At 55.0% G+C, this 11,655-nt stretch overlaps 1 protein-coding gene across 1 annotated transcript; it reads right to left on the minus strand.

Annotated features, from left to right (window-relative positions):
- Nucleotides 1-3,144: 3,144 nt before the first annotated feature.
- On the minus strand, nucleotides 3,145-6,500 carry P2RY1 (purinergic receptor P2Y1). Its single transcript, XM_059855921.1, has 2 exons — nucleotides 6,372-6,500; nucleotides 3,145-5,996 (listed from the first exon to the last, which is right to left on the minus strand). Exon 2 carries the CDS (start codon nucleotides 5,926-5,928, stop codon nucleotides 4,837-4,839), a length of 1,092 nt encoding a protein of 363 aa, XP_059711904.1. The 5' UTR covers nucleotides 5,929-5,996; nucleotides 6,372-6,500; the 3' UTR covers nucleotides 3,145-4,836.
- Between the last annotated feature and the right edge of the window lie 5,155 nt (nucleotides 6,501-11,655).

The following is an 11,655-nucleotide window of genomic DNA, read 5'->3' on the forward strand; positions in this document are numbered from 1 at the left end:
ACTGCCGGAAGAATCTCCTGGAAGCATGAATTACCAGCACAAAAGGCAGGAGGAGTGTTTCATAATGCTCCTGGGGCGGCTCCAACACGAGTCACTCCTCGGTGTGGTGGTGCAGCCAGCAACGCTGGGGCCGCACTTCTGCTGCCACTAAAAATAGCTGCAACTTCAAACCCAAATATATATTTTTTAATTAAAATTATAGACAAATAAGAGGATTTTTTACTCTTTAATTAAAGCAGCTACATAACCTGAGTGTAAATAAAAGGTAGCACTGTCCCTGCAGATGTTGCAGTCAGGTTTCAGTAGTGTTTACAAAAAAATTGAACTTAACAATATTAAAATCACAGCACACCAGAAAAATGAGCATTTTCACATCTGTCCTTGTAACACACAGTAATTCACAGCCACATACCAAGTAATAAGTCCTGTGCCTTCAGAGTATTTGAAATTGCCCATGCAATCAGGCTCCAGACACCCCCAGGAGTGCCCCATGTCCTTCCTCACGCAGAAGAGGAGGAGGAGGAGGAGGAGGAGGGCAAGGCCAGGGAAGGTTCCTGTTCCCCTCCTGGGGCTCACACAGCCCAGGGCCGGGTTTGGCTGCGGGGCCTGGCTGTGGGGCCAGACCCCAGCCTGTCCCTGGGGGCACAGAGCAGAGGATGCTCCACAGCCCTGGCACAGGGGCTGGCAGCCACCAGAGCAGCCCTGCAGCTCCCCTGGGACCAGGCTCACCAGCACACCCCGGGCACCCTGCTGCCCAAGGCAGGGCCAGGTGCTGCTCGTACCCTGCCCTCATTAATTCCGTGGTATATGAACTGGATTAAAACAAAAAGCCCATGTATGCAAATGTACAAACTGACAGCAGCTCACCTGGGGGCTTCATGCTGACTTCAAGCTGTGTTAAAGACATGTAAGAGTTACTGGGCATAAATAGGAAAAAACATTAACCCATGAGCTGCAGGAAGCAAATACAGCTCATGAATGAGAACTGGTGTTGGCGTGGATCTGGCCAACGTTAAGCTCTAAATAACTTTACTTCAAACTTTGTGGTGTCTTAAGAGAATGATTTGTAGTTAGAAGATTCCCAAACATACCCAGGGGGAAAACAGGTTACAAGCATGACCACAAAATCAGAACAGGCTTAATCTCATTTGCTAGTCGAAGATTGCACAGCATGAGGGAAGGTGGAACTTCTAGGTGGTCACAGTAGAGAGATAGTGAGCTGGATCTTGTCCCTAGTAATCACAACCCATCGTTGTCACTGATTGTTAATTACCAGCCCAAAGGCCTGAGCTGCAGTTGCATTCTCCTCACATATTGGATGGATTAGAAACTCCAGGTGAGTGGCTCAGGGAAAGGCCTCTTCAACCACACCCACCCCTGAGGCTGGTGGATAATCACAGGGATCACCTGGGCCCCTAGAGCTGGTGGGCTGATTGCCTTCCATAAATACATCCCAGAAGGGAGCAGCTCAGGGACAGGCTGGCAGCTCCTCAGGAGCTCCTGGCTCCAGCCCCTGCTCTGCCTGCAGAGCTGCTGGGTGCCTGGCTGAGCAGGGTTCTCTCAGGGGGGACACCCAACGTGTGGCTCTGGCACGGCCAGGTAAGGAGGAGCTGTGGGAGCAGGCAGGAGCCTGGTGGGACTCTGCACCGGCTCCAAGTGCCCCAGCACAGCACGGCTGGCAAACCGAGCAGGAGCCCAGCAGGAGGCTCTGGGGCTCAGCCACAGCCCCAGCGGGACTCGGCGCTGGCTCTGCCAGCTGGAGTGTCACAGGGCATGGAGTGAGGTGTCACCTCCACGGCACGGAGTGTCACAGGGCATGGAGCGAGGTGTCATCTCAGCCAGCATGGAGTGTCACAGGGCATGGAGCGAGGTGTCACAGGGCATGGAGCGAGGTGTCACAGGGCATGGAGCGAGGTGTCACCTCCACAGCACGGAGTGTCACAGGGCATGGAGCGAGGTGTCACCTCCATGGCACGGAGTGTCACAGGGCATGGAGCGAGGTGTCACCTCCACGGCACGGAGTGTCACAGGGCATGGAGCGAGGTGTCACCTCCATGGCACGGAGTGTCACAGGGCATGGAGCGAGGTGTCACCTCCATGGCACGGAGTGTCACAGGGCATGGAGCGAGGTGTCACCTCGGCCAGCACGGAGTGTCACAGGGCATGGAGCGAGGTGTCACAGGGCATGGAGCGAGGTGTCACCTCCATGGCACGGAGTGTCACAGGGCATGGAGCGAGGTGTCACCTCCATGGCACGGAGTGTCACAGGGCATGGAGTGAGGTGTCACCTCAGCCGGCACGGAGCTCTGGGGTGCCATGAGCCGTGTGGAAAACGCGGCTAATGGCCCGCTCGCCGGGCGGCTGCTGGCACGGCTGCTGGCACGGCTGCTGGCACGGCTGGTGGCACGGCTGGTGGCACGGCTGCTCGGCAGCGACAGGGACATTCGTGCCGCGCGCTGTCCCAGCGCAGCGCGGCCGGCACCTGCGGGGCTCCCTCCGGCCAGCCCGCCCTGCGCGGGGCCCAGGGCCAGCCGCAGGGCCCCGCTGGCCAGCGTGGCTCTCCCCGGGCTGGCTGGACAGGACAGCTGTCCCTCTGTCCCCTCCGTGCCCGCGGGAAGGGCAGCACACAGGCACAGCGCGGACAGACCGCGGGCCGCGCTCCGCGGGGCTGCCTGCGACCTCCGGTCAAACAGGAATTACTGGAACATTGTATTTCCTAACGGAACGTGAGAAACTGACCACAAAACGTTGGGAAAAGAACAGGATTTCGACACAGAGCAGCAGATTCAAAGAATATCCTATTTTTATGCTCCCTCTCCGTGTAATTCATCTGCCATTCCAAACAAGACGTGCCTCAGCTGAATGAAGCCTCAAATAATCACATAATAGGAGAAGTCATTTATTGTGAATCAGGCTCTTTCTGTGGTATATAAATAGTCTGTGCTGTTCCACAGGCTTTGTCAGTCAGGATTAATTAGCAATTGACCCTTGCTTGAGATTTCTTCGCTACCCCTACATTTTTCATAGGGCTAAATGAGCTCTCCACATTGCTTTAAGAGGCTTCCTAAGCTGGAGTTTCATTTACCTCTAGGCTATAAATCAGTAGTTTAATTTATCACTAGGTTACATATCAGCAGTGAATAGTCAGGGTGGAATTGAGTTTATTATAAAGGTGTTCTGTTAGAAGACACAGTATTACAGTGATTGAAACATGCTCTTCAATTTTCCATTAATGCCCAATTCTGAATATGACCACAGAGAACCACACTTTACAAACTTTACATTTAGCATTCTAATAAATAAGTTCAATAAATAGGGACTCTGCAGAGGAAGCCGTACATATGAACAGAAGCTGCTTAACAATGTTGTCAAAAAAAACCTAGAGCTGCTCTCATTTCTAACCAATCGCTGGAATTGGTAAGTAAAATATAAATATTTTACTCTTACGATGCAGACCAGAGGAACAAAGATCTGTTAAAAATCACCCTTAGGATTACATCAAACTTAATTTTGTACACTAAATTCATTATTCAGAGCATGCTTTTATACCGCTTTTAGCACAAAATATTTTCAAATACATTTATTAAAAATATGAGAAATGAGTGATGCTGCCCATGTAGAATTTCATCTGTGCCTGATCACTAGCTCTCGTGTTACACAATGTTGCAGTTTGGCTATTTTTGGATGAACTATCCCACATTTGGAGAAGATCTATAGTAAAGGGCCGTATTTAGTCTGTAGTATATTGCAACATCTTGTTAATACAGTAATTTATTTGTCAAAGTACAAAAAAATTCATTCCCCCCAAATACTGTTATATATTATATATATATATAATCCATTTATATTATCCACTTTACCAGGCACTGTTCCTGGCACAGGAGCTGCGCTGTGTGTCGAGGCTGCAGGAGCAGCACCTTTCTGGCAGCAGGCAGGTACGTGGAGCACGTGTTCCCTGCTGGCCCCGAGGGGCTGCCAGCACGCCCACCAGGGCTGGGCACGGCCGCGCTGCCGGCAGCCCCGTCCCGGGCGGCTCGGCCAGAGCTCCCCGGCCAGCCAGGCCCCCCGGGCCCGTCCCTGCGGCGGGCACCGGGCAGAGCCCGGGGCCGGGACCGTGCCCGGCAGCGCCCGCGCGCCCGGCAGCGCCCGGGGACGCGCCGGTGCCCACCTGAGGGGCACCCGGCAGCCCTGGGGCCAGCTCTGCCACGAACAACCACCGCAATCCCAAAGCACAACCATGCACACACCAGCAAAGCCTACCTTGAGTAAAACACCGGCACTGAAAGAGGACTGAACCATAAATGCCACCAAACTATCAAGTAATTATCAGCACTAGAAGTAGATGAAACAAGATACTAAAACTGAAAATGGTCACTGCATCGTGACTTTGATTTAAATCCTTGCGTACAACAGCGAGTGAGCAGAGAGCCTGGTCTGTGACTGAGCCTCAGAAGACAAGATACTGCTCTTATTTTTATTTCCTATTTTTAAAGACAGGCTGACTGAGAACATTTTCAAACGTGGGAGACTAAGTCATTAAACCAGATGCACTCGGATTGCTCTCCTCCTTTAGGGGATTTACTTCATTTTACTTTATCTGACAGAAGTCAGAAATAAATGAAACTACTGATGGCAAGCTAAATTTTGACATGTTATTTTCCATTAAAATTCTTCCGCTGACTTTGTTAAGCTTTTCCTAAGACCAGAAAATGAGGCTTTATCTAAAAAAGAATTTGAGACTGGTAGATTTTCCTCACACACTCGTAAGCCCTACAGTCTCCTACTGCCTCAAAGCGGAGGATTTTTTCGAACCGTTCCCAAATCTTCTGCATTTGTTCACAAACTGGTATCTCCGTTCTGTTTATACTCTGTTAAAATATTGAGAGTCATTTCCTCACTTTTGGACTGCACATTGTGTTCGCTCCTTCTGGATGATTTTCTGGTGGCCCTGGAAAGCTTCCTTCGGAAGGTGTCGCCTGCCAGGAAGTAAAGGATGGGGTCAACGCAGCTGTTGAGGCTGGCCAGGCCCCTCGTCACTTGGTAAGTGGCATAAACCTTATCGTTGAAGGCACACATATCTGGGGTTTGAAAATCCACCCTGGCCCTTAGATTTAAGGTCTTCATCACGTGGAAGGGAAGGTAAGACACTGCAAAGACCGTCAACACAATAATGACCAGGTAAATGGATTTTCTCCTGAGAGGAGAATTGTCCAAATCCTTGTAAATCAAAGCTTTCACGATCAGCCCATAGCAACCAAGAATCACTATGAAGGGGATGCAGAACATCAGCACGGTGGTGCACATGCTATAAATGAAGTAACTTCTCAGGTAATCGTCGGCCGTCGTGTCGTAGCACGTCGTGGTTTTATTTTTCCTTATCCCTGTTCCCGAGTAGAAGAGTATCGGAGAAATCGCGGCCACCACGAGGACCCAGACCAGGCTGCTGATGTACAGCGCATTCTTCTTCTTCAGCCTGCCCAGCGACTTGAGGGGGTGCACCACCCCCGTGTACCTGTGCACGCTGATGCAGGTCAGAAACAGGATGCTGCCGTACAGGTTCACGTGGAAGATGAACCTCTGCAGCTTGCACATGATGTCTCCGAAGATCCAGTCTGTTTTGTTGAAGTAGTAAAAGATGAGGGCGGGCAGAGTCAAGACATACAAGAAATCGGCTAGCGCCAAGTTGAACATGTAAACCGAGATGCCGCTCCAAGGCCTCATGTGGAAGACAAACATCCAGATAGCCACACTGTTGCCCAAAAACCCCGTGATGAAGACCAGAATGTAGACGGTGGGCAGGTAATAGAACTGGAAGCCGGTTTTGGTCAGGGAGCACTTGGTGGTGACGTTTCCCGCAGACCAGCCGCTGCTGGATAACAGGTTGGGTTCAGTTCCGTTCAGAGCAGCAGAGAGAAGGACTTCGGTCATGATCCTTCCCCCAGAGTCACATAGGGCTGAGGCGAAGCAACGAAGTCTCTACAGGCACAGAAACGCATCTGAAAAAATAAGAGAGCAAAGGCAACCTAGCTGGAAGGTGAGCCCTGCCCTGCTTTTCCTCGGAGGTTTCCAAGCGGCGGCACCGGGCCCCGCTCCGCTCCCCGCCCCGCTCCCGGGGAGCCGCGCACGCCGCCGCCACCGCGTGCCGGCCCGGCCGGAGCGGGGACGGGGACGAGGACAGGGGCGGGGCGGCGGGAACGGGGCCGAAGGGGGGCAGGGAGCGGCCAATCCACCCGCGCCCCCCGGCGATCGCCGCCGCTCCCGCGCCGCCGCCCCGTCCCGCCGCCCGCCCGGCTCCCTCTGCCCGCCCGGTCACCGCCGCCCCGGCCCCGCCGCACCCCAGCCCGGCTGCAGGAGCGCCGGGGCCGCCCCACCTGCCTCCTCGTCGTCGTCGTCGTCGTCGTCTCAGCCCGCGCTCGCCGCTCCGCGCCGCCGGCAGCGCCCGCCCGCGGGGGGCGGCGTCCCGGCCGCGGCTGCCCCGGCGCCCATGGCCGGGCAGGGCCGGGGCCGGCGGGACGGGCCCCGGACGGCGGCAGCGCCGCGGAGCGCGGCCCCTCGGCGGGCACGGCGCCGGCCCCGCCGGACTGAGCCGGGCGGGACGAGGCGCGGCTCGGCCCCGGCGCGCCCGCCCCCCGCGCCGCCCCCGCACGGGCGGTGCTGCCGCGCCCGCCGCACCGGGGCCGCGCCGCGGGCACGGGGACGGGACCGGCGCTGCCCTGCCCCGGGGCACCCGCCACACCGGGCTCGGAGGGCTCCCGCGCCGGGGAGGAGGCGGCGGTGCAGCCCACGCGGCGCGGCGGGCGTGGAGCCCGGCACGGCCGCCGGTGTCTGACGGTGTCACCGCACAGCCCGGGCAGGCGGGACAGGGAACGCTGGCCCGAGGCAGGGTCCGGTTAGCCCTCCCGGGGACGGGGCAGGGTCACTTCAGCTCCCGCAGCGATGGGACAGGGTGCCCTCAGCCCTCAGAGGGTGGGGCAGGGTGGTGCTGCGCCAGGGTTGAGACCTCCCTTTGCCAGTGGGTGGGTGCCAAGGGCGCTGCTCCCGAGCTGCTGCCAGAGGTGGAACAGCCCTTCCCTGATTCTGCTTTCACTCAACCCTTCGAAATCTGCTCTGCAACCCAGTTTAAGTGACACGAACATGTTAATTGCTGTAAATGGAACAGCTGAGCAGAAATATGCTCTACTGACCTCTAATTAAGCGCTATACATTTGGCACTTGAGTCAGAATATGGTTATTATTTATTGTCTTGGCAAAACACAATCTGCTGGTTTCAGCCATTTCTTCCTCGTTCCCATTTTTGCTAAGTATGGTGGGTGAGACATGAGCCAGTCAGAGCTGCTCTCAGCTCAAAGCTGTGTTCTAGACAGAGTGTTATTAGTCCTTCATGAATATGTATTCATTCCTCAAACTTTTGAGTCTGTTTAAATTATAAAACTTCTTTGCTGGGAAAGCTTAATTGGGAAATCAGCTGCATATTGTACCCCTGTGGGAATATGCAAGTGGCTGCAGATGGAGTCACCGGCCTGGCTTCACTTTTGGGGCAACTTAAGCTAAAATGTCAAAGCAACAGCTTCAGTTTTGTAAATACAATACCTTTCCTTCTTGTATGTTAGGGGTTTTTTTCCCCTTCTGTTCTTATCCACTAACAACTGCTTATCCAGTATTTTAAGATCCTTTTAAATTTTAATGCAAAATGAATGTGAAGAGAAAGGAAAGTAAAAAAGGAGACAAGAAGTGTAACCCCTATGAAATGCATGCTGTACAGCGAGCCCGGTTTGCAGAGCTGTTCTGTGGTGCCCTCTAGGATTTGAGAGCACTGGAAAAACAAATCCTGACTCTTCATATTCCCAGGAAAGCAAACACCCAGCCCACGAGCCAGACACATGGCAAATGCAGTGCAATGATACCAAGCCTACCACGCCAGCTTAGGGAAAGCCATCTTTCTCCTCTGAGAGCCAGCTGTATGACCCAAAGCAGAATTTGTTTTAATGAAGGATTTGGATTATTGTGTAAAAAAGTAATCAGATATGCAAACCGATGCTATTAGTAGAGGAGAAACCTTTGAGATTCTCTATCCCTTTGTAAGAGCCGTTTCACTCGTGACTTCTCAGTGCCACGGCTCACTGCAGCTTCTCGTGGCAGCTTCCTTGAGTTTCCTGTCTTGAGCAAATTTTGAGTCATGCCGAAGCCATGCTGATAGCATCAGCAAACACGCTCTGAACTCCAGCCTGCCTCCCTGGTTACCTGAGCAGCGCTGCAAATCCAAACTGGAAAGGCAAAGGTTGGAGCAGCCATTCTGGGAGCACACAGCTGCCGAGGAAGGAGGCATTCCTGGGCTTACTGCTGGGGCTGGAGCCAGGCTGAGGGGCAGGCAGGGCAGAGGGCCCTGGGGAGCTGCTGTGCTGGCAGCAGGGCTGGAGCAGCAGGAGGCTGATCTGCCCAGGGGATGGTGTTCTGCCCAGGGGATGGTGCTCTGCCCAGGGGATGGTGCTCTGCCCAGGGGATGGTGCTCTGCCCAGGGGATGATGATCTGCCCAGGGGATGGTGCTCTGCCCAGGGGATGATGATCTGCCCAGGGCATGTTCCACATGTGCTGCACTTGCCCAGGCACCTGTAGGTCACTCTGACCTCAGGGGAATGCTGACACAACAGAGGGACACCCCTGGGGAATCCGTGGCTGCGTGGAGAGGTGACAGCTGGGCTGGCAGGACATTCCTGAGGTACCAGTGTGTGTGCTGAAGGATGAACACAAAGATGCAAACACCTGAATGCAGAAGTGCTCTGTACTGAATCCATCCTTCCCATTCCTCATCTGCAGTACTCTTGATCTGTTACTACACACTCCAAACTCAGATTTATAATCTGGTTTGAGACTACAATTTATTTAGTCTTCCCTGCCAGGGCAGGATTTTCCAAGACATCTGACTCATCCCTGTAACCTTGTTCTGAGTGTCATCTCGTTTTTCAATGGCTCTTGGGAAGGGTGGGCTGCTGAACAGACACTGGTTGTGAAGGTGGCTGACATGGATTACAGGCACAAGCTGCCTCCCTGCCCCAGCAGGGTTGATGGCAAATCCCTGCACCCGAGCATCCTGTGCTGTCCAGGCAGCTCATCCCTGCCCTCACGGGCAGCCTGCGTCTCAGCATGGCCCTTCTGAGCCTGCCAGCACTGCGAGTGGAGCTCTCACATCCTGGCTACTGCAGTTTGCACATTCTGGCTGCAGTGCTTCAGCTGCAAAAGGTCCAAACACATGAGTAAAGAACGAGGCAGATTTTTTCTCAGCCACGCTGTTCCATGCCTTCTTCCACAGCCAGCAAACGAGTGCCTTCCTGCTTGCCACGCCGAGCTGTTCTTATTTTGGAGCACAACATGAAGCATGTTGCATTAGCACCTTTTCCTCCATCGCTCCAGCATATGCCTGGAGCTGACTTGGTTTCTGTCTGGTAGAGCTGGAGCTGAATTCCTTCCAGCTCTGCCTCTTAATGCATTTTCTGCAAAATCTGGGATTTTATACCCCTGATTTCCATTAAACTGAATGTTTTGTTCCGCTAACAGCTGATTTACCCCAGCGGATGATATATCCCTAACGAGGAACGAAAGTGTGCTGGAGCACAAATGGAAATTCCCAGTCAGTCCAATTAGTGCTGAGCTGTTGTGGTGTGGGGGAGTGGGAAGGGAACAGGCTGCTCCTGCATCCAGCTGCTTCTACCTGTTGGTGCTGGTGGTCAGGAAGGCGCAGATGTCAGCGTCTCAGGGCGTGCTGGTACCAACCAGGGGCCCAAGCCAGGCGCAGGCTGAGCGCTGGTGGAAAGGACCCTTGTGAGCAGCCACCACACCACCTGCCCGTAGAGAGGGAAAATATATACACATACACACACAGAGAGGGTCTGAGGCACGCTGCATTTCACTCAGGAGAGCTGCTGGAAAGGAAAGGTGAGCACAGAGGAGGTGAGTACAAAGGACAGGTGAGCAGCTTGGAGACTGAGCTGCTCTCAACTCCCCACCACAGGACACCTTACCTGCTGCAAAAATGCCTATTTCACATTTTACCTCAATTGGCTTGTGACCTACCTATTGGCTTCTGGAGAGCTTCATTCGCCTTCACCTTAGGAAACTCTTTAGGTCAAACAACAATTTACCACGTTGTTTTCTTTCTTCAGTTCCTGAAGCTTCTTTTCTTCCTTTTTCACAGAAGATGGCATCTCTTCCTAGCACTCGTTTATACACCCTGCAGGCTTTCCACGGGGAGCCCAAAATACAATTTATTTCATTTTAAAATACTTCTGCCTGCAGTGTATAAAATAGTTGACAACATTCCCTTTACCACACAATATTCCCTTTTCCCCTTGTGAAGGGCAGGTTTCTGCGGCAGCTCTGCACCAGCCCCGGGGACCCTGTGCCCCTTGGCAGCCCAGGAGCTGCTCTGGTGCAGGAAGGAGCTCGTGTCCCCGGGCAGCCGCGCCGGGGTGAGGGCAGAGGGCAGAGGGGGCAGCCCTGCCGCCGATCCTCCCCCTCCGCCAGCCCCGGTTCTTTGCCTTTCCTCGGAAAACAAACCGGGGAAGCGGCAGCTCAAGAGCTGATAAGGATAATTAGACGTGTCCGTGGCAGATAGCACACGCAGGGCAGCCAGGGGATGTGCCCGAAGCAGAAGGGCAGAAAGGAGCTCGCCCTGCCCAGCTCCCCGACAGGAGGTGCGGGTGGGGCCGGGCTCTGCTCCCTCGGAACAAGGGGCAAACAAGGGGAAAGCCACCCCAGGCTGTGCCAGGGGAGCCTGAGGCTGAACAGTGGGAAAACTGCTTCACCCCGAGGGTTGTGCAGCCTGGCACAGCTGCCAGGGCAATGGTGGAGTCCCCGTGCTGGAGGGATTTAGAAGCCCTGTGGATGTGGCACCAGAGAACCCGAGTAAATGGTGGCGTTGGCAGTGTGGGGGGACTCGATGGGCTTGGAGACCCCCTGCCATCCTGTGGTTCTGGGGCTCTGAGCTCTGGTGCTGTTGCTGTCCTTGCAGAGCAGCAGCTGCTGTCCCTGGGGACTGTCACCCCACCGTTTGGGGGTGACAGAATCACGCTGTGCTCCAGCCCTGCAGGAGACTCCCCAGTGCCTGCTGTGGCCTGGGGAGCAGCTCCCTCCCCTCCAGCACAAGAGGAGCCGGCTCCTCTCTGCATTTTTATGTCTCAGCTGACATTTTGCTGTCTGGAAAACAAAAGCTGTTCCTGGGCTAATTAACTAGATCTCACACAGCATGGAGTGAGCCCCAGGGAGGCAGAGTCCCAGCAGGGCGTGAGCTCTGGGGCAGAGGGGCAGGGCTGTGCCATGGGGAGAAGGTGGTGGCTCTGTGATCACAGGGGAGGCTGGGCACTGGCCAGAGCTGGGCTGGGGGAGGCTGGGCACTGTCCAGAGCTGGGGGAGGCTGGGCACTGTCCAGAGCTGGGCTGGGGGAGGCTGGGCACTGTCCAGTGCTGGGCTGGGGGAGGCTGGGCACTGTCCAGAGCTGGGGGAGGCTGGGCACTGGCCAGAGCTGGGCTGGGGGAGGCTGGGCACTGTCCAGTGCTGGGCTGGGGGAGGCTGGGCACTGTCCAGAGCTGGGGGAGGCTGGGCACTGTCCAGAGCTGGGCTGGGGGAGGCTGGGCACTGCCCAGAGCTGGGCTGGGGGAGGC

The sequence above is a fragment of the Haemorhous mexicanus genome, chromosome 10, assembly GCF_027477595.1.
Source record: "Haemorhous mexicanus isolate bHaeMex1 chromosome 10, bHaeMex1.pri, whole genome shotgun sequence".
In the NCBI taxonomy this organism is placed as follows: Eukaryota; Metazoa; Chordata; class Aves; order Passeriformes; family Fringillidae; genus Haemorhous; species Haemorhous mexicanus.